At 47.4% G+C, this 25,627-nt stretch overlaps 1 protein-coding gene across 1 annotated transcript; it reads left to right on the forward strand.

The window, feature by feature from the left end:
- Positions 1 to 1,891: 1,891 nt before the first annotated feature.
- On the forward strand, positions 1,892 to 5,924 carry LOC119101202 (activated RNA polymerase II transcriptional coactivator p15). Its single transcript, XM_037224496.1, has 3 exons — positions 1,892 to 2,055; positions 5,076 to 5,262; positions 5,508 to 5,924. The coding sequence occupies exons 1-3, from the start codon at positions 1,984 to 1,986 to the stop codon at positions 5,576 to 5,578; spliced, it is 330 nt and encodes a 109-aa protein (XP_037080391.1). The 5' UTR covers positions 1,892 to 1,983; the 3' UTR covers positions 5,579 to 5,924.
- The last annotated feature ends 19,703 nt before the right edge of the window (positions 5,925 to 25,627 follow it).

Raw genomic sequence — 25,627 nt, forward strand, 5'->3', positions numbered from 1 at the left:
ACGCACATGAATTACAAAAAGATGTGGTAGGGTGATTATATATATATATATATATATATATATATATATATATATACAGACACACACACACACACACACACACACACACACATATATATATATATATATATATATATATACATATACATATATGCTTATGACTGATTGCCAGAAACCAAAACATAAGTGGACTACATCCGAGAAATTTTTCCTACCTGCCTCCTTATGGCAACTTCCAGGTCTCTGGCCTCTCCAATCATTTTCAGCAATCCACACCCATGACCAGAGAACGGGGTTTGATGAGATGTCCGTGAGTAACTGACCCTGAGCAGCGGCAGTGAATTCGCTGACTGATGATACCTTTGTCAGAATCATCACAACGATTCCAGATGCCGAGGTTCGCACATACGAGCCGATGGGGGATTCCGGCGCGCCGAGGTGTGATTCCTGTGACAAAATATTACGAGCCAATGACGGATCCCGGCGTGCCGATGTGTGATTCCGGCACCAAAATATTTAGAGCCGGTGAGAGATGCCGGCATTATTCTGTGACGAGTGAAGTTGGGGGCTGTATTATGATCCCGTAGTGAACCTTGCACCAGGTGGCTACTATTTACTGAGGACAAATTCCGAGGAAAGGGTGGTGTATGGCTGCACGGTTGCGCTCGTAGGGGTCTGGTCACTACACATAAGCTGCAGACAGTGTGTAGTGACCACACTTCAGGCCTCCCTTAAATATGACCGGTGACAAGCATGCAGGAGTCAGTGTGAATGTATGAGTGCTAGCTGCGGAAACCCAGTAAAGTGACGCTTGCTGGTCATGTTAGGACGAAAGCATCTGTTTCGTAAAAGACCACGCGATGTCGGTGCGCGAATGCTTTCATCACTGTTTGTAGTCACCCCTGGCAGTCGTTTTATGACAGGGAATTGACTCGATGGTAATTACCTGCAAATCAATGCAGTGGACCATCTAGCCAACGGACGTCATCAACAGCGACATGCATGATTAATCTAAGCAAATGTGCTTATTGCCGGCATACGTATCACTTCCAGGGAACTTTTCTGTGAGGCTGATTATTGGCGGGTACAGCCACCATCTCTGAAAAGTGTTCATAACATTATGCATTACACAATGTCGTTATGCGAATGCGTAACTTCAAAAACTACACGGGAACTTCATCTAAATTGAGTCAGTCGCAGCACTTGTTACTTTTATGTAAGCGGGGCTTTAGGAATCTCGTGATTGCCGCTTGGTGTTTGAGAAAAATCCGTCGGGTGAGCATGACAATATTGCTGAAAAAATAAGGAGCCATCACTCCTAGTTACGCGGACGGCAAAAGCCGAGTTGAAGGAAACGCCGATAAACTGGAAAATCCCCGCGTAACGCAATGGTGGGAGGTACGGGGAATGCAGCCTAAGAGTAAAGCGATAAAATTAAGGAACAGCGAACGATGACATTCAATGGAAAATTCCCTCGCGTAAGATAACAAAAATGCGTAACGTAATTCATGCTTGGCCACCAAGCTGTGCTGGTCTGACCCGTGACGCTGGATTTAGCCCAATCAATCCTACGGCCATTCAACCCCCAATACCTCGCTATTTTTGGAATGGCTCAATCTAACGCAACGCACATTCTCAGAACTAGTGAAAGAGTCAGGGTTATTCCATCAGCACTAAATAAATTCTCATCGGTCAGGTATTTGTATAAATCATACCTATGAGCAAACTATGGCAGTAAATACGTTTCGCCTATCTTGCACGTGTTTACCACCGAAGCTGAATCGCGTGCGACGAAGAGCGCCAGAGCAAACGCCGGGGTGGCGGGACGGTGCCAGTCTCAGGAAAGAAGAGCGGCGTACCTGGAGTAGCTGCGGGAGTACGGAGTCCCACTTATTTCACGAAACGCTGCTTGCCTGGCCAATACCATTCCCTGGAGCTTTGAATTGGTTAGTGCGTGACTCCGTGACAAGACAAGCTTTCAACATGCCGAAAGCCAGCGCAAAATCAAAGAGGACGGTATCGGACTCAGACAGCTCTGATTCCGGTAGTGATAATGTAAGTTTTCTCTGTTCCAACACATGGCTTTGTAAGTCTGCTGTGTAGTGAGCCATATTCCCCTGAAAAGATGTATGATCTCAAACTCAGAAAATGGGTCCGTGTTACCCCGGATATGCTTGCCATGCATACTGGTTTACTAGCAGACAGTGAAATGATGGCATGGGCACAGAATGACCATCAAAGTCGAGACCCCCTAAAAAACTAATAAGCAACGGTGATGTGTTGTTGCCATAATTGTGGTTTGGAGTGGCAAAGTATGAAATTGTCCCTGAAATGGTTCAAATTAAGATATCAAACATGAAGATATGGACATCTGGCCAACAAAGAGTCACAAGAGTCCATAAGGTTGGCTCACCTCAGGATCCCCACACATCTTCAGAACTAATCTTACCACCTGACTTGCATGACTTTAGCTATAAATGAGATCTCAAGATTGATGAGACTTGTCCAAACAGTTTTGTAATTTTGCTGGAGGGGGACTTCTTACAACTTGATTTAAGGGCCCATTCCAGTAGTTCACAGCTCTTTGAATGAAATCTCCATATTCTTGGTTCTCCTCCTATCTTTTGATAAATGGAACTGGCTTCCCATATGTCCCAACCAAATTTTCAGTGCTCCATGTAGATCTACTTTGTCTTTTCTTTCATTATCTTGAATACTCAGAAGTAAGAAATAAATAGAAGTTGTATTTCCTAGAATGCTTAGAAGATTACTTGATTTGACATCAAATTCATACATTTGCCAAGCAACAAGAGTAAACATTGTGGCTACATTGCTGGCTGTGACATAGTAGAATTTGGTACAAAAATTGGAATGAGGATGGAGTAACATTATCACAAAGTACTATGGATTTGCTGGGTTGGCACCTATCCATGTCTGGCCTCAAGGTTGGGCTAGATAGTCAAGACTGGCAGATATTTGCTGGGAGCAAAATGTGTGCCTTCAACACTAAATATTCTAATATGTTGCTTAAGGCTTTGAATGCACCATGAAATACTGACACATATTTACTGATTGACTTTGGTGTTTGGAGGCCAAATTATCTTAGTTTATGGCTGTATCCAATACCAAAGACTTTTTGGAACTTGGGAGAAATAACCTGTCACACCCACCTGCTGTTTATAGTGTTGAAATGAAAACAATTCAGCAAACCTCATTTGCTACAACATGCAAGAAAGTCCTCAGATCCAATAAACAACAAATAAACCAATTGAAGGATTTGGGTTACAGCCTGGTGAGGTTGAAATGCCTGTTACACCCCATAACTAACAAAACACCATACAATGTGGCCAGTGGCCATTCAGTTTCATATACTGGATCCGCAATCAGCTAGAGACAGATTAACCAGGCCAGGCATCATACTCTGGAAAATTTGATGTTTCTGGCAGTAGTGTGGCTGAATGAGAGCTGGAAGCAGGTTTCACCAAGCCTTCTTTCAGGGCATGCTTCTCTGACAAGCCAGCTTTAGCATGTTTAACAATAGCTGCATGGTCTAATGCAGAATTCACTCCATTTTTTTATGCATTTCTCTACATAAGCCTGTTCTACAGTTCAGTAGTGGATAAGATCAGACCACATCAAAATCAGTTAATGCTATCATGGTGTCAGTTTTTGCTAGCTAGGGCTTGAGCTGCTTTTCATCCAACCTTTGAAGCTCAACATTCATCACCTTTTCCTGTATATACCCAGTACCATGTTTAAGTGATAGTTCAGGAGTGCTCACTTTTTATAGCCATGGTTGGCTGACCTTTTATTCATGTGCCTTTTGCATGCTAAATAGTAGTGGGTTACAGGGAGGCAGCCAACTCAATGCATGCAGTTATCTTTTGTGGGATGATAAGGCTATGTTGCTTAACATGCCAAAACAACTTATTTTGTATCTGCTCTTCATAGGCATTTTTGTCAAGGCATGAATGGCCTCACCGTACCACCTGGATGTGTAATATAAGATTGCTTTTCCAGTATTGTTTTTCTCCACAACAGAAAATGGAAATTTTTAAAACAAAAACAATTCAGTCAAAAATTTGTATAGGGGGAGATCTGATAGGCTATGAAAGTTTCAAAGCAATTAAGGTTTGTATACACTTGCAATGCAGCTGCTGTCATAGATACTTGACTCCCATGGAAACCATTGCATTCCATTCACCCCTCTATATTTGTTTTTAATTGTCTTTGCCAGTGATTGATGTATTGGGGAATCTGAGACACTACTTAAATTAGTGATGACAAAGATGATCAGCTGGCAGGACTACCAGTAGAACAGCTCTCTCAAACACTCAGGTTATGGTGTTTAGATCAGTGCAAGGTCAGGGACTGGCCAGATTGAAATTTTTTTTTGTTGGTGTGGGCAATATCAGCATGGCTCAAAGCTCTGATCAGCGACGAAATCGCCGAGGCATGACATATGTTTGGAAAGCTCACAAAAAAGCTGCAGTGCCCATAGCACAGAGGCCCGTGGCACAAAAGGCCCATGGCACAGAGGCGACAGCCTGATACTCCCCCTCCTGGCACAGCACTGACACTATCAGAGGAGAGGTCATGGTGCATGGATGTCAGGAGTCACATAGCATTCACATAAAGCAGTAGAACTGATTGCACTATACCTGTAAGATAGCACTGTTGGCCAGCTGTTATATGATTCAATAGTATCACCATTTCATAATTATTCATGTAATAGTCTGCTGCTGTTGTTGCTATTGCTGCATATTTGCTTGCTGAATGTTGTTTTTGAGTTAACTGTTGTCGTTTCAACCAGCAGGGAATAAAATTATATGTACATTGGAACTACTGGGATGAGATGGTTAAGGGTGGATTGTATGAATTAGGTTCTCACAAATGCTTTCTAGTGACACGGTTTTGTGCACCGTCCACATAAACCCCACTTTTTGGCATCAGCGAGCTGATGGTTACCACTTGCTCTTACAAATATCAAATAACTTTGGTGTTTCAGTGGCCCACGCGCTCGTTTCGGCTCAATATCCCATAGGGGTCACTTGTAACTCATTTTATTTCCTCAGGTGAAGCCGGTCAAGAAGTCACGTCCCTCGGAAACGAAAGACTCATGCGAGGTTGTCAACGGCGAGCCCACGTGGAAGATAGGCACCCAGCGCTTTGTCAAGATTCGCAAGTTCAAGAGCAAAACGTTCGTGGACATTCGGGAGTATTGGACAGACGACAAGGGCGAACAGAAGCCGGGAAAGAAGGGTCAGTAGTTGATAGAGCCTACCATGTGAATGAGTCTGTCACTTGCTTCTTTTTAAGCAACCTAATATGAAAAAACAATGCATTTTTTCATGCCCGGCATCACCTTTGAGGCTTTCAGTGTCATGCTTTGCCGTACTGCCGTTTTATTTGTGCGTGTTTTGGAGTGTGCTCTTCCTTCGTGGCTGATCAGGAGTGCTAATGTCTTCACGTCACACCGTCGCCGACCCAGCGTCTCTGACTGGCAGGACTCTGCATGAACCTGGAGCAGTGGGACATGCTGACGCAGATCATCCCGGAGGTGAACCAGCGGCTGTAGACGCGGCTGGCAGCGTTCCGTCCGGCGTCACGCCTAGTCCAGCGTTCCTTGGCATCGTCCCGCGCACGCGCCGGCGCTCCAGCTCCCGGCGGAACGACCGCGCGTCATTCATGCTGTGATGTTTTGTTATCTACTTTTGCCGTCGTAGTATAATCCAGGATTACATTTTTTTTGAAGTGGCGTTTTCAGGTAGATGTTCGTGCTCGATCCTGCACCACGCGAGGTTGAGTTTGATCTGACTAGTGGCTGGCGTCAGCCAGGAGCTCAGAACAAGCGCACTATGTGTGAGGCGAAATCCGTTCCGACCCCATCTTCCAGAAAATGAAATAAAACCGTGTCTCGTAAATACCGTTGTCCTGGGTCGGTTCCGTTGTGGTAGTCCTTAAGCAAAGAGCGGAAACGCTTACCTTCATCTCCGCTGCTCAGGATCGGGAGGAGTGGGTGGATGGGGGTGACGGCTTCCAGCACGGCGACGCACCATATGCAGCCCAATGCGCTTATTCCCGTACCCACACCCGGGAGGCCGTGAGCCCCGAGCCGATATATCATTACCGTGGAGCCATGGGGGCCTGAGGAGTCTCGGCAACTGACATCTGCGTGAGCCCACCGCTGACGGGAATTGGTGTCGTGCCGCATGCTGGACGGAAGTTCTTTTCGGACACTTCCGTTGCGGGCTCAGGTTATTCCCCCGTCATACATGTGGGAATAGAGAAGATGCGCATGCAAGTAACTGCCCACCATTGTTGCAATGAAGGGCTACGTTCCGACTAAACGTGAACGTGACGTAACGTCCGGCGAAATGTAAACGTAAACTGCCAGCTGATTAACGCACTGGGGGTTACGCGCCCACTAAAACGCCATGTGACTTCCCAATCCGCTTGCTGTGAGCTCTCCTTTGACAGTGTCAGCACTCCAAGTAGCATGCACATTTGTGCAAGCACATTTGCGCATGTACATTTGCGCAAGTAACTGCGCATTATGAATGCAGAGATGGTTAACGCTGTGTGATCGCACGTGGCCGGGGCCCTGATGCTCTGCCCACTCTGTTAGACGAAATGCATGCGTGGGAACAGGGCATCAAGGGCTACTGACAGTCATGACCATTTGCTAGTCCTGTGCAGTTTTATCCCCTGACATTAAACGCTACCAGAGGCAATGGATGTCCTTAGTCGGCCGCAAGCCATTTTTGGTCATTCCTGCCAATCAACGCCCGTAGTGCCAATGTTACACTTGCAGAAAATTGGGGGGTTGAGGGCTCGATGAGCCCCTTGCCACCAGTTTTTCTTATCCCTACACTTCCCGCCCAGTTCTCGCGTCTCTGGGTGCTGCGTACCTGGTTCAGCACTGGAGGTAACGTTACGCCGGCGTGATGCCTGTCGGATGTCTGTCTGATTCCTGTGTGTCGGATATCCGTCAGTTGGATGTCTCGCTGTCTGATGTCTGATGTCTTGCGTTGCTCAGTACTGCCGCATGCCTAGTACGGGATTTGAGGTTGCGCTACACCGCACGCTCATCATCAGAACGAAATTTCTTGAGTGATCGGACAGGTTAGTGTTGAAGTTCGGAACCTGTAGTTTTTGTTTTTGCCGTTAGATGACGCCATGGCATGCTCGGACATGTCATGACACATTTGCAATCAATCATTGCACTCATTGAGGGTAGGGGCGTCCATGGATGGCTATGCACATTTGGGTGTAGTGATTACTCAGTAACCTGTCACTCAGTTATACGGTGTCGGTAATGGTTTCGCTGCAGTCGCTTGCGCAGGACACTCATAACGTCATCGCGCAACCCCCGTATGCTCGTGTACATTCCCCGCATGTTTCCCCCACTGATAACCCTGCGACTAAGCTAATCCCCGGACCCGGAAGTGGTGTGATTTCGCTGCTCTCGCCGCCCCGCGACGGCAGGCGTCGGTGGCGGCGCCGGCCTATTCTGAGCTCGTCGATGGCGACGTGTCGACCCCGCCACTCGGTCTCCGCCCCGCGGGCGAATGCCCCGGAATCCGCGCGGCGTGGCGCCGGCACTTACCGTAAATCAGGCGATGCGAAGCGGGCCCGCGCGCCGCCGGCCGCGATGGCGATGTGGTGCCAAGGTGTGATAACGGGGGGGGGGGGGGGGGGGGGGGCGGGACCGGCCGTCTCAGAAGAGCGCGTGGCTGAGGAGTCGACATGAGCTAGTTTTGGATTTCAGGTTGCCGCTTACGGGTGTAAGAGGGACATGCTTCGACGGTTGATCTTGCATGCTGTTATCGAGGCGTCCAGTGTGTGGTGCGAATATGACGTCGGAAAACTTGGAAAAATTCACGTCGTGTGTGGCTACGCTGTGGTAAGAGGACTTTGTTCAGTCAACACGCGAATACTACCGCGTGGCGTTAGGGTGCCACCCAGCGCCGCGTTCGGCCGTGCATGGTAAAGGTTTCCCTCCTGGTCGGAGCAGCACGATGGCGTTTGGTAGGGCTGGTACTCGCGAGGGTTAACACGCGCCACCTCTAAGTCCACGACGATTTGAGCAGCGGACAGGCAGCTCTGAGTCTGGTTTGCTCATTAATTTCGTTCCATGACGTGATCTATCTCACGCATGTACCCTCGTTAATTAGCTTGCGAGAGAGCTATCTCTCGTTTCCATTCCGGACTGTGGCTGCCAGACAGGACAGTCGCGTTCTCCTGCAGCTTGCCTCCGGCGCGTGTGCGCGCCCCTGCGCCGCCCTGAGCACGAGGACAGGACGTGGCGCCGCGGATAACACCTCGCCCGGAACGTGCGGCATCGCCACGACCAATTGGCAGCGCCTTGTCGCCGGCGGGCCGCCCGGTATGCGGGGTGGACGCGTGAGAGCGCGACCGTGACCACGTGAGTCGGACAGCGGGCCCGACCTGGTGCTCGGTACGGGGGCTGGACGCGCGTGAGCACGGGTGGGACCACGTGAGTCGGACAGCGGGCCCGATCTGGTGCTCGGTACGGGGGCTGGACGCGCGTGAGCACGGCTGTGACCACGTAAGTCGGACAGCGGGCCCGACCTGGTGCTCGGTACGGGGGCTGGACGCGCGTGAGCACGGGTGGGACCACGTGAGTCGGACAGCGGGCCCGATCTGGCGCCCGAGCTGCCGCGCCCGCTCGGCCGCGACAGTAGCTCCTGCTGGCCAGCGGCGCGCGCTGGAGCCCGTGCCACCTCTCATCACGGCCAGTGGTGGAGCCTGCGGCGTGGTGTAGCCACACCATCCTCCACGTGGGTGTGGCTCAGCCGCACCATCTTTTCACCTCAGAGAGTTTAGTTATCAATTCAGTGCTTACAGACATAAACAACACGATGCATACCATAACTGAGGTCATTTTCAAGAACCTTCATTGGCCCATCACTTGATCGCCCAGCAGGAAACAAGCATTCCGCGAGTGAGAGGACACCGCCGCTCTCCCCAGCAGGGTGATGTATGGCAACAATTTTACATTGTGATCATTCGCATGGCAGACGCATGAAATCTCTTTCAAAAATGATCCAAGTGAGACGAAAGGAACTTCCATGAACCTTTGGGCCGTCGTGTTGACCGACTTAGGCGTTGCTCATCTCGAAGACACTCGTGTCTTCGAGACCTGTCATTTCTATCTGGATCTCAGAATCACCTCAATGCTTCCTGACTAGAACGACATTTATGTATCCTGAGACCATCTCGGACACAGATATAAAAACAAATATAAGGGGATATCTCAAAATGAAGTAAGACTGCGAAAGACCACTCTTTCCAGACTCACTCACGCATACACACACGACATGCATACACACACGACATGCATACACACACGACATGCACACACACACGACATGCATACACACGACACACACACACACACACACACACACACACACACACACACACACCACGCACATATATATATATATATATATATATATATATATATATGTATGTATATCTTAATTGATAAGTAGACAGATGCTGGAATGACATGCGATACCCCGGCAATTTTGTATGCACAATGGAGCAACGCATGCTGCGAAGAAGCGATTTGAAATAATTTCATTTGGTTTATGATCTACAATTCATCTTACTTTCTCTTGGGTGCTGGCATCTGTACTTTTTATAGTAGGACGCTCTCCAAGGAATTGGCGGCCACAAACCATTTGCCAGAATAAGACAGTACAATACAAAAATATTACGCCACCAGATGTTCAAATAAAAAAACCATGGTGAAACGATAACATACAACCTGCAGAAGTTTCACAACAGTTTCAAGCCACCCACTGAGGGTTTCTGACACGAAACAGGTCGCTTTGTCATATCTTTTGCTGCAGTTTGAGATTAGGATATTACTATGCGTAGATTTTGCTTTTGAGCTTGGCTCTGATTTGAGTTAGACCAGGATTTATTTGAACATAATCGTATATTTCCACCCAAAGTCCGAGACCTTAATTCAGTAGAATTCCTACCGCTAAACCGATTTCTTCGGTATATGGCTGACTGCTCAAGCTCCTTCCAATGGTACATTTATAAACTGGTTAACAGTGGGGAGGGGCAGCATTAGGGTAGCAGCAGGGAAAGGATAGCATTGGCGGCAGCCTGTGTAGATGCCGAGTTTAGGTTTTTGATGAGACGTAGGTCAAGTTATAGAGCTCTCCATGACATACGTAATGAACAAACCTATGGTAAAGTATACGACAAGGTAAACATGTTGTCGCACTCTTCCCTAAACATCAGTTTTTAAGCAACAGATATATCTGAGCTGTCACTAATGTGATAACCGTTGTGAGTACAAACCTTCACGTGCGAGACATTCTTTATCCAATATACACGCTACCCAAAAGGCTGTGCCCACACCCATTCGCTAGCCCATTCCAAGTTGATGGTACCCGCCCTAGTACCCACCCGCTGTCTTTGTCTGCCATCACTACTCATTCTCAATCAGTTGTACCCACCCGTTACACACCTGTCTGCATCTAACCATCACTGGTTCTAAATCATGGAACAGTTCCAGCCAAGTTCACACAGAAATTTAGCATTTGGCGTTCATAATTGTAAAATTGTGTACATCTAGCTGCTTATTTGCAAAAAGGCGCCAACATCAGCCATGTCCAGTACTTTTTACGCATCAAGTCGAACTTTTATAAAACAGTTTGATCCATACTGATGCCTGCAGCTTTCCTAAAATGTGCTCCCAATTCAACTTCTTACCCATCCCATATGAATTTCCGCGGGTTACCATGAGTTGCCGGAGGCTTCCGTAATCTGTGAAGTAATTTTGAGCTGAGGATCAAACTATTGCAGAGAAAAGCTTGGACATATGGTAACAAGCTTATTCCTGTCGTGGCTGACCCAACTGGTCATCTTCCACTCGGTAGGGGTGGGCTTCAACACGGTTGTATTCAAAGGCCTCGTTATGCAGCACGCGTCGGAGAAGCGGGGGATGGGGCGTCAAATTCCCCACTGCAATCTCTTAAGTCTTCAGGGCTAGAGGACTTGAGACACGAAACTTGCAGGGCCATATGAGTGGAAATCTAGTTCATTTTTAAACCATTTGAGCCTAGAACATATTTCGATGCGTCTGTAGCGTGTTCAAATAACGGGTATCAGGATTCGACGGTGTTTTCAGAACTCCTATCCCAATGCCCAGGGCTCTTATCTCCATTTTCAGGATTTGGGGATACGCAAGACCCGAATCAGCTTGAATCTATTGAAATCCTGCGGATCCGAGGTCTGATCTCTGCACCCACTCTTATCTTACACCCACTTGCTCTTCACTTCCTGGACACCTTTTCCATCATGGCGACTCCAGCACCTTCCAATCTTTACCGAAAGCTTTGGACACGACACGTGGGTGTGTGCTAGCAAGCTGACTTATGAGTGGTTGTTCACCCGAACCAAATGTAATGTCGTGCCTGCCTGGGATAGCAGGGGCAGGACGCCACTGGACTCGGTCCAGTACAGATCGCCGCGTCCGCTACACGTCTCTCTCTGACCGAGTTGAGCTGAACCGCTGGACGAAGACATCACACACACACGCACCAAATGATATATGCATTAAACCAGACAACTGTCGCCCGCAGTAGGAGATTCTGGGTGTCGTGCAATCACCTGTGTAACCAGCTCATATCGCTGTCGACCAGGCTCATATCGCTGCCGACCAGCCCATATCGCTGTCGACCAGCCCACATCGCTTTCTCGCTCGTCTCGCTATGAGTGTCCGCACCGCCTTATCTCCAAGAACCTTTCCTTTGAAAACTGGCGATTTGCGTTACATAATCGACGCGGGCACCAACAGAAGATGCCAATGGACATAGTTCATACCAGTTGATATATAATTACTATGTTCGGAATTCACTGGTTTCAGAAGCAACAGTTAAGTTAAGAATGAATACACAATTTACGAAAGTTGATGGTTCCTTTATAACACAACACGAAATTACTAACCCGAAACTTGGGTGACATTGCTCGAAGCCCAAAGCTTAGAATATTTCTTAGCGGTCAAGTTTTTGTACCATTTATGCTAAATTGGTGTCATTGAAATCAAACTGGCTTCAAGTGGCTTACACAAGATTTCACCCAGGAGGTGCCAGTAGGCGGTCCCACCTCACCCCCATATGAATCAACAAGCAACCTGTCAACGCTCACCATCGTTTCCCCGTGACTCCTACCATCAAGGCCCGAGTCCTCACGCCGCTCCCTAACGCAAGAAATCAAACCTACCACTTATGCGAACATTAACACGACTCTGGGTGGCCAATTGGGTGCCCTTCGTTCGCGTGGTAGCGAATTTCACCCCCTTGAGATCTCAGAAACTAAGATTGAGGCAAAAAGTTCACAGGGTGAATTGTCTGCGTGTGAACTCACTTATGTAAAAATTTGTGGCTCTTAGGTCATGACCGTGTGGTCAAAAAGGTCAAACAAGGTCAAACTCCAGGTTGTTGTGCGAAATGCCCCGAAGCACTTCCGACGCAACCGACGTGCACCCAGATACCTGTTCTAAGCCAAAGATCAAAAGCATTCTTTCAAGGCCAGTGACCCCATTCGACTTTTAAAAGGTCAATGTGACCAAAACACTATGAAATTGCTGCTAATTTATCGTTTAATAAGCGTCAGGGATAACGCTAGGTGGTGTCCTCCTAAAACAAATGGTTAGACCGGATCATTTAGGTCCATGACTTAGAATGACCTTTAAAAAGTTCATGAAACATGTCTCTTGCAGTCCCTGTAATCTACACATTTGAAATGAGTACCAAAAACGACCCTTCATAGAGCCAGCTCTCGAGTAAAAAGGCTGATTAGGTTTGAGCTCGGTCAGGCTTTCATAGCTGGTCTTTGGTCAGTGGAAGCTAGCGCACTTCTAGATTTAGTTAGCGTATTGCCTAAGAAACTATCTCAGAGATGTATGAATTTGTCTTATGCTCTGTTGTCACATCAGATTGAACGATTCCCTGGAAATGGCCTTTGCTGACAGTCAAGGTCTGGCTTTGACCTGCCATCTCAATATTACAAGACAATCTAATTTTTATACCAAAAGATTCACTGCGTAATTTTCCGCAGACATCAAAGTTAAGCGGAGGCACGCCCGCGTCATTTCGAAAAAACCTTCAGGGGGTCACTGACCCCCTACCCGAGCGCATGTGAACGCTCCCCCTCGATGGAAATTTGCAAAATAAATTAGTGGTCTCAAAGTCAATGGACGGGGGATTTAAACGGAAATTAACGATTTCCGCTGCCTGTTTTTGACGTTGACAAAAGCATTCATCCGTTTACGAAAAAAATTACAAGCTATTCACGACTTAACAGTTGAACAGATTCGTGCGCAGATCTGCGTAGGAGTATGATGGGTGCTGCGTAAAAGTATGACGGAATCACTTTGCCTGAACACAAGACGTGTGATGGGAGTTCTGGTAGCTTCAGACAGCTGAGAAGTTCCATTGTGTAGTTCACGGCGCACTTGGGGTCTGGGGCAGTTCCCTACCTTCTCTCTGCTTCTCCAAAGCTTATAATTTTTGTCTTCAGCAGCGAGGTTTTCTTCGGCGCCAGGATGGCCTGCTCGCCCAGCCGGGTTGGGTGTTAATACAAATACAACAACAAAGTTTCCCATGATTTATATATATATATATATATATATATATATATATATATATATATATATATCTCTCTCTCTCTCTCTCTCTCTCTCTCGCTCTCTCTCTCTCTCTCTCTCTCTCTCTCTCTATCTATCTATGCGTGTAGTGACAGGCGTATTAGTCGGTGAAATGGTCCCAAAACGGGCATGAGAATTTCCATCATGCGTGCATCATTATGGTTAGGTACGCACACACAAAATTACGTGTGGTCTTCATGATTCTCGCAGTGACTTCTATCATCATGCATGGTAACATTATGAGCTCAACATTAAAGCTTACAATGCTTAAAATCCCGGTATCGAGACCGTCCCCTGCTCGTGTTAAGTACGACGCCACCCTTAGCGAGCTAACAAAGCGAAAAAACTAACAAGATTAGGTGTAGAAAACGACAACTGAAATAGTTCATCCATTCAAAGGTGAGTGATTGACGAAAACTACTCGGATACCCCTCAGGACGTACCAGTAAGCACGTTCGAGCACTTTGAAGCAGCCGACAGTTGCAATTGTGCAGGCGATCCAGCCGCAAATGAGTTGGGCAAGTTAAATAAAAAGGCGTCGAGTGCTGACCGCTTGGAAACGTCGATGGTCAGCAGTAAAATGGTCACTTCTAAGGTAGTGGTCGACAGTGGACAGTGTTTTAAAGAATTACCTGTTGATACTGGAACATTTAATTCAAGTTCGGAATGGAAAAGATAAGAGCTCAGAAGACATGTCTGTGAATGATCCGGGAGAGGGTTTGAAAACATTTGTCCATAGGACTTATTCGTCGCTGAAGGCTCTTGCAACGCGCCTAATGCTGGTGGCCGTGGTACAGTGGGGTGGTCAAGGGATCGCATGGATCGTCTGATGTGGGTGACCATGGGGCAATGGGGTGGCCAGGGGATGATGATGATGATGATGATTTGGGTTTTGGGGCGCACCGACTACGTTGGCCATATGACGCCCCTAGGGGGTGGTCAGGGGATCGCGTGAATCGTCTGATGTGGGTGACCGTGGGACAATGGGGTGGTCAGGGGACCGCGTGGGTCATCTGATGTGGCTGACCATGGGACAGTGGGGTGGTCAGGGGATCGCATGGGTCGTGTGATGTGGGTGACCATGGGACAATGGGGTGGTCAGGGGACCGCATGGGTCATCTGATGTGGCTGACCATGGGACAGTGGGGTGGTCAGGGGCCGCATGGGTCGTGAATGTGGGTGGCGAAGGGACAGTAGGGTGGTCAGGGGGCCGCATGGGTCATCTGATGTGGGTGACCGTGGGACAGTAGGGTGGTCAGGGGATCGTATGGGTCATCTGATGTGGGTGGCCGTGGGACAGTGAGGTGGTCAGCGGACCTCATGGGTCGTCTGGTGCGGGTGGTCATGCGGCATAAGGGCATCAAACGGCCTGTAGTATTCATTGATTGCCTCAATGATGCTTGTCACATTCTTTAAAACAACACTTCATGCTTTATCAAAGCTTGATCATTTTCAGCGTAAAAATCAATGAAGCCTTTTTCACCGGGGTGATTTCCATGTCGAATGGCCTTTTTTTCTTAGCATATGGGTAGCCGCTTCGCTTTTACATACCTTGACTTTCGCATCACCAAACGTTATGACTGCATTAGCAGCCTCCGGAGCGTGTTGCTGTATCGGCCACTAAATACAAGTGCCCCCAACATCCATAGCGTACATGACATGAACTCCCTTGGTAAATATATCAGTCTGGCCGCTTCGTCCAATGTCCTAAAATGGAGATTTCTGAACTGCTTACTGTTATTCCAAGAGGCCGAGTCTCCAGGAATAAAAAAAGAATGACCAAGGGAACCTGTGGAAGACGACTTCTATCTTATGTCACATAATTGGTCGCCGACATGTGTGAACCTGCTAAGTTTGACGTTGGATTTAAAATTTGACAGTTGTCTTAGCATGATTAGCGGTTTAACCCTCTCAAATGGGCTAAATATTGAGCGCATGACATCGACATGCGACATTTCGAACTCACCATTATGATTGGGTGAGCAGGTTTGTGAAAGAATAACTCACCCCCGAAAAACGACAATTCTGCCCATGTGTGGGATGCAGGCTATATGCAGAAAGATTACAGCCTCGAGCAAACTTGTAACTTCAGTGTATATGTGACCATGTACCGGATGTAAAACACATGTAGTATAGACATACAACACAGATATACAACACGGCACCAAAAAATTATATATTTCTTTGCCGGAGGCCGGGGGCGGAGGAAGCAGCAAATATATCAGAAGGGTCGTAGCAGTGGACAGGCAAGGCGCCATGCTGTCCGCATCGAGGCACACACATATGCACCGCAGCATCTACGTCCAGGCCAACTGATGAGGCCGACAACAGTAGCTCGTTGTAGTCGGGAAGGCGCCACGTGCCTTCTACGCATCAGAACACGCGTCCCAGAGACGGGCTCACCAGCTCCAGGAACGGTGCCGGGACGTGGGGCCTGATCAGTCGCCCCCTCCATCCAACTAGCGGAACAGTGAGGAGCTAGTTCGGTCGGCCGGAAACGTCCACTGCTGGTGGAATGAGCGCACACTAATTTATCAGTGGTGGCGCTTCTTTTAAGGCACTTAAAGCACCACCTAAGCCTTAAAATACACCGCGGCGCATTTTCAAAAGAAATCCATTATTTCAGATTATTAAATGTCGTCTCTTACGATATGTTTTAGATGGATGTATAAGCTGCCCCCATCTGCACTTATCTCATGATAGCTCAGCCCTCGCCCTGACTCGCTGTTTTTCGTAACACCCATGCAGCCGTTGGTATATACCTGCGTTTTTGATGATCGTGTGCATATCTATAAAAAATATTTTGATGGCATGTTACTTTGGTTTTGCCAATTACAAGCATGGCCTGGCAGCGCGCCGAGAAGTTGGGCGCTATGGCATGCCTGATCTAGCCTAAGCCAAGTTTTGGAACGTCTTTCAAACTAGCAGCATTTTTATATCAAGCTGTACATCAATATTCAGACCTCTCACGATCTGGCTAAAAATTGCTAGGCTAATAACGTTAAGCCTACGCGTTTCAAAGTCTGAAAAGGTAAGGTGAGCATTCACAACTGTCTGAAGGGTAGGTGCGTATTGAGCGGGCAGGGTACGCCATTCATGCGTCTGTATGCGAACTGAGAGTTCAACCCACGTCCTGACTCGCTGTTTTTCATAGCACAAACTGATATGGGGGGGGGAGGGGGAGTTAATTCAACCCACCCCTTCGTGAAAGCTACACAAACGTGTCAACTGTTTCATTCGGAGTTGTTCTGGTTCATTTCGTTTCTTTCATTCATATATATATATATATGTATATATATATATATATATATATATACATATATATGCCATTTAGCATATATACACACGCATATATATATATGTATGTATATACATATATATGTCATTTAATATATATATATACATATATACATATGTATGTACTCAAAACACACCAAATGAGATGTCATGTTCATACTGTAACAGCTGACGTCCCGGCTGCCGCTGACAGCAGCTTTGTCGGTTGCCGCCCGCCGCCCGCACTGGTCGAAGATCATCATGCATTGTTTCTAAGAAGGCCACTTTCCAGAAGCTGGATGCTATTGACACATGTTTTTGTGCAAACACACATAATGAATGTCCCAGATGTCACAGGAAACTTGGGCACGGTTGCATAACATGCCGGAAAGACATCCTGAAAAGAACCTTAGAGGGGGAGGGCGCCTCAGTGGTACTCTCCACCTCGTCGACCCTCTTATCAGGGGAGGCTTAATAAGTTTCAAAGCGCATGAAAGGAAAAGCATGCATAAGCCATAGTCATGCATCTGCCTGGATAGCAGGCTCCCACTTCAGCACCTAAGCTGCCCCAGGGGGCTGGCGTCTCCACTGCGAGTGCTTCCTTTTGCGTTGTTCATGTCGGACTTGCGCGCAGAGTCCTTCGCGAGATGGAGTAGCTGAAACTTCAAAGCACGTTCAGAACCCTTTTGCAATAGAATGCTTTGAACGAACCGTGGCTCTAAAAATCTTGAACAGGCATTTTATGTTCGACGTCATGAAACCATGCTATACGGCGCGTCTTATCTGAATTTCATTGAGAAATAATAATGGTGCGTTGGCCGCCGTATTCTCGTTTCACGGTGCAACGCAACACCATTCTGCGCAGAAAATCTTATACGATGTGAATCAGCTAAAAATATTACGTTTTACCCCTTAAATTGTATTCCGCGAACTTATGCCGCGCTACAAGATTGCTGCGGAGACAGGTGCCCGTAACCATGAAGACAACAGCAACAATGTATTTTGAAAAAGTATCAAATTTAGCACTACTGAGATGCTTGGCATACAGCAAAAATATCTAGAAATTTGCTCTGGCTTACCCTCGTGATGTACTTGAATAGCAAATGCCACCGAAGATATTACAGCACACGCTATGCTCTTGGATTGTGTTACGTCATTTTTTGTAGGAAGCTATATTATTGGCGAAAGTTGCGTCAACCCAGCGATCTAGCTGATAAGGCGCCGTATCCGGCAGAAAATTTAGTCCCCGCGAGTACGTCACTGGCTGCCAGGTTCACATAACCTGTAGATCCAGCAACTATGTAAGCATTGTGCAGAAAACTTTACCTTGGTGCGTGCGTGTCGACATTAGCAGCTCCCCATTCCCACCAGCAAACTTCCTAACTTCGTACTTCCAAACGGCCCTCATCTCGTTTCAGAAGCCGTGTGGGCTGAATTTTTAATTGAGGTTGTTCACTCAACACCGAATAGGCCAGCCAAATATTGTCGATGAATCGAACTGCAAGTTTGTCTCACTATTCGACACGATACCGAAGACCTGCCGCATCTCAGCGCCAAATGTATGTCAAAAAGTTTACATTCCAAGCCCATTTCCGCAGGATTATTAACAACAAAGGTTAAAGCTGAGGGTGTATTTGTTTTGAGTACCAATCTAATAGAATCTCTAATCCAATTTTTGATCGAATTTTAGCCGTTTGCTTTCGATTTTTCAGGACAGATGGTGAGTAATTTCGATGCGTCTTAATTACGCTCAGGAAGACGAGGAGCAGGGGAGGCATACGATGTAAAATGCATTGCGATTGTCTCAAAATAATTGGGGGCGGGGAGTTTTGGCGCAGTATTCTGCTGTTTCCATGCATCCGCCCATATCTGGATAACCGTCAGGACAGCGTCCCATCCAAAAGCTTTTGTATAAATCTGGGCTAATTGTCTATCACGCGCATTTCCACGGCCCGAAAGACCCCATCCAGAAGCTATCGTATGCCTCTAAACCTTTGCCTCTTTATTACGCGCATTCCGTCGGCCTCAGTGTTTGTTCGGGCTGGTGTGATTAATTTGTAAACAATGCTGCAGCAATATCTATGCTTTCATCGGGGGTTGACCCTCCCCAAGATTTGGAGACGGGAGATGCAATGCCTTTTTGAAGTTAATTTTTCCATGCAACGCCGTAATCCCAATGTTGACTTTCTGTGTTTTTGGGAATGCAGCTGCATTGCGGCTTAAGGGGAATGTTTTACATTGAAATATATTAAAGCAAGCATTGATATAATGGGACAAGCTCGCTTATAAGTACTGGTATGCCTTTGAAGTGAAAAGGATTGCTTAGGCCAGCGCAATTCCCTGGTTAGTAATATGGTTCTCAATGCGCCATGATTTGACTAAGCCATCGTACATTGCACGACATTGATTGAGAACCAGTTGACTGCCGTTATATCTAAATATTGCGATCGCCAGATACCCACACCCCGACAATTACATTTGTATTGGCCTCGATCGCCGCATGGCTTATGAAGTGACGGGATTTGAATGACGTTACTGTAACGTCATGAATGCCGAGGTGACTTTGAAATACTATCCCTGATACACCCTTCCCCTTTTCGCAGGCATGCAGCCTAGAAATTAGACGGGCCCAGGTCTTAAGAAGGCAGGATTATGCACAGCACCGAAAGATTTTCAAGATGGCTATTTCAGTTTGAAATCCCCCATATAGGTGTGGAACACTCCCTTTGCTAGTAAATAAATTATAATGTTTGACTTCCATCATCCCTGATCATCTGCAGCCCATCAACAATGTAGCTTACGGGCATCTGCATCGATCATATCACCTATATTATCTGCGTCCACATTGACTGCCGCGCGATTAGCGCTGTATTCGGAACCTGACTCCGCCAGGAGTCGGGGCTTGACCTGCCCTTGCGTGCTGTATCAAACAGGGGTCAGAAGCTCTTCACGCTGACCTCCCACGAAAGGCTTCTCTCCTACCAAAGATATCTTATAAATCCCTCGGCTATCACCCGTGCGGTCTCATCCGGCTACCGAACGAAGCTCCCTTTTGCCATGACTACCGCCTACCAAGCGACGCAGTCGATGTTGCCATGCAACGCCACCGACGCACGTCACAAAGTTGCACCGCACAGGCCCGTACAACTTTGTGACGTTGTCGCCGAACGTTTGCAAGCCGCCCGCCAGACCGATTTGTGAAGAAGAGATGATGGGCTCCTGTGATGAGAAGAGATGATGTGATGAAGAAGAGATGATGGGCCCCAAACTGTGAATTTGATTCCTGTTTGGTTTAATTTTGTTCACGTCACGTCGCGCTCACCTGGCACATATGTCTGCCCTGGCCTTGTTGGATACAGATATGGACTGGCGTTCGTCCTCATTAGTCCGATAATGACCTGTTTGTGTGCAATGGTGGTGAAACTCGGTGGATGTAGGTCCCAACTTCTGCCCATTCGCCTCCATTTCGAACGCATGTCATCCGTGGTGCGAATCTTTCAGCTGAATAATACGCTGCATGCCGGGTAAAAACACACTAATTAAACCATCTATAATTAAGGCTCAGCGTCCTGCTAGAGGGGCAATAACATAAATGATTTGCAACCTTGTGAGCGCAGGGGCATACACATATCCTGGCTCAGGGGGCACGTACCCCTTCCTCATCAACTTTGTACTTGTTTGGCATGTGCACGACTAGATGTCAACGCTAACAAATTCGGGGTAGACGTTTACAAGTACGTCAAAAACATGCGATGTTCTTTTATATCACGCAACAAATCTCATTCGTCCGCGGTACGCTTAACTTGGTTTTTAATGAAAACTTTGAGTTGTGTTCCTCCCATGCGAAATCCTGCGTATGCACTGTGTGAGGGTGCGACGATTTTGCATATCCGACCATTTTAAGCTGCCGCTGACACGGCGCCAGAGCATGACAACAATGTTTTGCCAAGATATATCACTGATAACATTCCGCGCGCATATGAAGCCGTTTTTGTCGGCTGCACGCCCACCATTTTGTGCCCCATGAGCGTGCTTTTTTACCAGTAATGTCTGTGTATCACGTGTAACATAGTAATTGGATATGCGGATTGCCGTACCAAAAGGATGCCAACAAAGTGTTCTTGCATAATGACACTGGATGGGTATGGGATACTGGCGGCGGCGATTGCCCTGCGGCGATAACATATGTGTGTGCTTTGCATTCATCATGCGAGTGAGTGAGTCTATCATTGACAAGCCGGTAATATGATGAAACACCTTTTCCAATCGGTGACAGCAGACACATTTACCACGCAGGGGCATGTCGTCACAAATGGATAAATGGTCCGACGAAAAATAATATGACAGGGTCCGAAAGCACGAGGTGATAAAGGACAGAACGCGTCAAAGTAATAGAGCGAGCGGGGAAGCTTTGTGGGGTTCTTGGTCAGCGGTTGGCCAAAAGGTCCTGCTGTCCCTCCCGACGTCAGCATGACCTCGGGACCCCGGGAAGACCGTCTGCTGAAACCAGTCAACCTTTCTGCAAGCAGGTACGTCCTGTGCAATGTCCATCAGGAATTGCAACGATCATCCAGTCCGCCCCAGCAGATGCCGCCCACCATCCAGTCCGCCCCAGCAGATGCCGCACTCACACCAGTCAGTCCCAGCAGGTGCCGACCAGCGGCAGCGGTCTCCGAAGAATGGGAGGAGGATGTGGAGCTGCAAGGAACGTTGCTGCATAATCTAGAGGTCAGACATCTCTTTTTCGGGGGAGAGGAGAACAGCTAGGGGTCATACTGGCACTTGCATCGAACATCCAAAGAAAACCTCAGCGAGAAAGAGTTTATGACTGCTACATAGCATGACGGGTTCTGACAGCTTACCAATCATGTAACACATAATGTTATCCAACTGTTTAATGCGGGGCTACAGGCATGTACACTTCGTCACTTCGCACTTGTCATTGTGGGCCATTGGTATCTACCTGCCCGTTCCTATTGATATACCAGTCATGTGATCAGCATCAACATGTCCTTTCTCGCTGATCTTCCAACAATATCGCCACTTGCCATCTTTTCTGTGCAGTCCAGGTGGCAGACGTGTTGAGCTGCCCTTCTAGCACGCTAGCTTTCACGTACTTAGAATGTAAGCATATTATGCGGCACCTATCTACTAATGCGCAGACAGGCCATTTGCCGTTATTTGCTTATCATCACGTTTTTTTCTTCTGAATTGTGTTGGCACAATGCACTGGACGTCCTTTGGCGGCGTAAACACCGTGGCCGGCCGCTGTCCTAACCAGCCGTGGCGTGGCTGTCCAATATCCGTTTTTAATGCGTGCAGACAACAGACGCTTGGTATACAACTGGGCCTTCATAGGATATGGTAAGCCCAATGGAAAGAAGGCGCTAAGAAGGTTATTGGCACGGCAAGCAGGCCACTGAGCTGAGACACAAACAACAAACATGGCGGCCGAGTGCTGCAGAAAAACAGAGACGCGAATAACCAGAGTGACAAAAACGGGATAAAGTCGTAACGACGAAAGCTAGAAATCGGGCCGGGGCAGCGCGCCGGCCGGGCCTGGGCAGCACGCAAGCCGAGTCAGGCCAGTTCCCCTCTTCATGCTCACGTCTCGTTAGCATTGTCATTTGGCCTGCGGGCGACCAAGGACACATTCTGCAGTCCCGTGGAACATAGCCTCTTATTGGACCAGGCTTCCTAATCCTCCAGGTGACCAGTGTTTCTGAAAGGGGCCGGGACCCATCTTCGTGGTGGAAATGCCGCGTGCAGGCCATCCTGAGTCAGCATTTCCTCGTCGCCCGCCCCCGGAAAGGTAACAGCTCATTACGGTACATACGCTGATCCACATCAGCCTTATCCTGCCATCACGTACAGCAAGCAGGACATGGAGGAAATCCCTTCCGGTTGGTGCATCTATGGCCATTTTGCACCGGTGTGAACCAGTGTATGCAGGTGTTACCAGTGCAACCCACCATGCCAGAGAACCCGGTTCTATAAATACGTCAGTCTTTCCTTAACTGGTGCTGTGCAAATAATGAGGAGGCTCTACTTCTGTACACATCAGAGATTAAACAGCCAGTTTTGTACAAGCAGCTCACCTGGTTCCGCGGGCCTGTGCATATGGGCGCTATCGATACAACCCAGCACACCAGGAAATCCGACTATGTCGTGGAAGAACGTACACGGTGCGCCGTATACCCTTTGGCCAGGCGATGACAGTATGTGGCAATAGGATTTGTTGGTAAGCACCAACGTCTGGATGCCGTATCATTGTTGGGCCGAAAGGATCCACCACGTACATCATGTAGCGGGGTACATTACGAGGCGCATCAGTATATCAGTCAAGTTTCGGCTTGCACAAAAGTGGCGCTTTGTACAAACTAACTTGTCTAACGGGAGTGTTTCACATTTATATGGGTTTTTGAACGGAAAAATTCATGTTGAAGATCATTCAGTCTCCAGTTACAGCTGCCCTTTTCGCATAGCCATGTTCTTCTGAAGCCTATTTACATTGTTGTGCTACACGAGCGGTGTGCTGGCAGTTGTTATAGGTGCACTAAACCACACTAATGGCTTCTATTTCGACTCATTTTCGTGTCCCTTTTATGCACATATATATATATATATATATATATATATATATATATATATATCTGTGTGTGTGTGTGTGTGTGTGTGTGTGTGTGTGGTGTGTGTGTGTGTGTGTGTGTGTGTGTGTGTGTGTGTGTGTGTGTGTGTGTGTGTGTGTGTGTGTGTGTGTGTGTGTGTGTGTGTGTGTGTGTGTGTGTGTGTGTGTGTGTGTGTGTGTTTGTGTGTGTGTGTGTGTGTGTGTGTGTGTGTCTCATTAAATATGACAGCATATCTGGTGTTTATGTGTTTCCTCGATAACTACACCAGGTTTCACACCAATCGTTTGCTACCTTAAGAAAAACTATGTAAAAGTGCGCCTACGTTTTGAAAGGCTTCGTTGGTTCTACTGTCTTAAGACATAGCCAGAGTCACACGCGATACAAAGAAAGCATCTACAAGGTACAGTCACTTCGTGTCGGCTCATAATGATATTCCAAGAGTTTGTAGGGGGACGGGTCAAATACAATTTCAAATCACATACATCCACGGTCACTGCATAAGTGACGTCTCTGATAAGGGAAGCTATCACATTACACCCTTGGTGCCAGGGGCTGACCACCACACAGCGAGAGTGCACCCCTCATATTCACCTTTCTGTTGATGGGAGAATCTGTGTCTCTTATAAGCTTCCACTTTTGTGAGCACTTGGCCGGAATAGTAAAGGTGCATTGTGATGCGTCGTGACAGGGAAGTTGTGGTGTGGCCGATGTGTGAAGAGTTGGGTGGGCATGAGAGACATAACATAACATTGGGTGAACTTAGCAGGAAAAGATCCTGCCATCACAAGACAAATGAAGTTGAGGGGTATACTCTCACTGTGTGATTTTTGCATGTTCGCTATATATATATATATATATATATATATATATATATATATATATAAACGGTCTTTGGGATCGTGGAGCAGGTCAGGGGATAACAGACATGAGTGTCACCACTATGTGGACGTTGCCCAGATATAAGCGAATAGAGCCGAACGCCTATGGGAACCCATGTGGATATGGCTTATCTTTTTTTACATTACACTGGATTGTCCTCCTTCCTTGAGTTTGGTAGGCGGAGAAGCCCTGATGCTGGCGTTTGCACATCAATTTTGAAATAACATCAACTAGGCCTGAACCTGACCAAGACATTTGTCACCCACTTACCAAGTTACCTGACAATTTTTACGGACGAGGTGGATAATGTTGAAGTGATACACACATGTAGTTACTGTGATGGAAGTATTGGGAGAAAATGCTGTATTTTGGATAGATGTTGGACGCAATAAGGTGAGCTGTCGCTCGTATGCAACGAACAGGTGATTTCACCTGTTTTGTTTTCAGGAATCTAAGACCACCCCTAAAATCCGTCCATGATTTGCAGATAACCGTGTGCGATAGCCTGTACATATCGGCTCACACTTTCATCAGTGCGACTGTCCTTTTTTGCTTCGTCCATGTCAGTGTAACCCTATGCCACCGAGAGCCCTGTTGGCCAGGGCTGGTGATCTGAACCTGATTCTGACCAGCGTTCTCCAAGTTTTGGTAAGTTGAAAATGCTGCTTTTCCAATGTGAATCAATTGGTAAGACTACGTTACAGTGATATTGCAACGTTGCAAAATTGCACCGCCTGAACAAGCAAGCTATATTTACGCATCTTGACACCATTACAGCGCAGCTGAAACACAAAAAATCACATGCTTCTTGCTGCCGAAGACGCATAGCAGCTCTTTCATTGATTGCAGGGCTGTAGGGGCGTCAAAAGCGTGACTGGCCGGGTTCGTTTGAACCAAACCGCCCGCACTGCAGAACTGCTGGTCACGTGACGTTAATATCCGCTCGGTCTGCGGCATCGATCGTGATAAATGGTAGTTTTGATGCTTGTGTTTAAGTAAGCACTGGCATACCTCACAACGGCATGAGCAAACCTATTGGCGTTGGGTGAGGGAGAGGGGCTCAGTTGGATTCGGATGTATCTTAAATGCATTGAGTTCTATTCAGCCAGGTAAAAATCACGAGTTATCAAGCCTGAACAGTGAG

This window comes from Pollicipes pollicipes, unplaced genomic scaffold (genome assembly GCF_011947565.3).
Source record: "Pollicipes pollicipes isolate AB1234 unplaced genomic scaffold, Ppol_2.1 Scaffold_4881;HRSCAF=5763_pilon_pilon_pilon, whole genome shotgun sequence".
In the NCBI taxonomy this organism is placed as follows: Eukaryota; Metazoa; Arthropoda; class Thecostraca; order Pollicipedomorpha; family Pollicipedidae; genus Pollicipes; species Pollicipes pollicipes.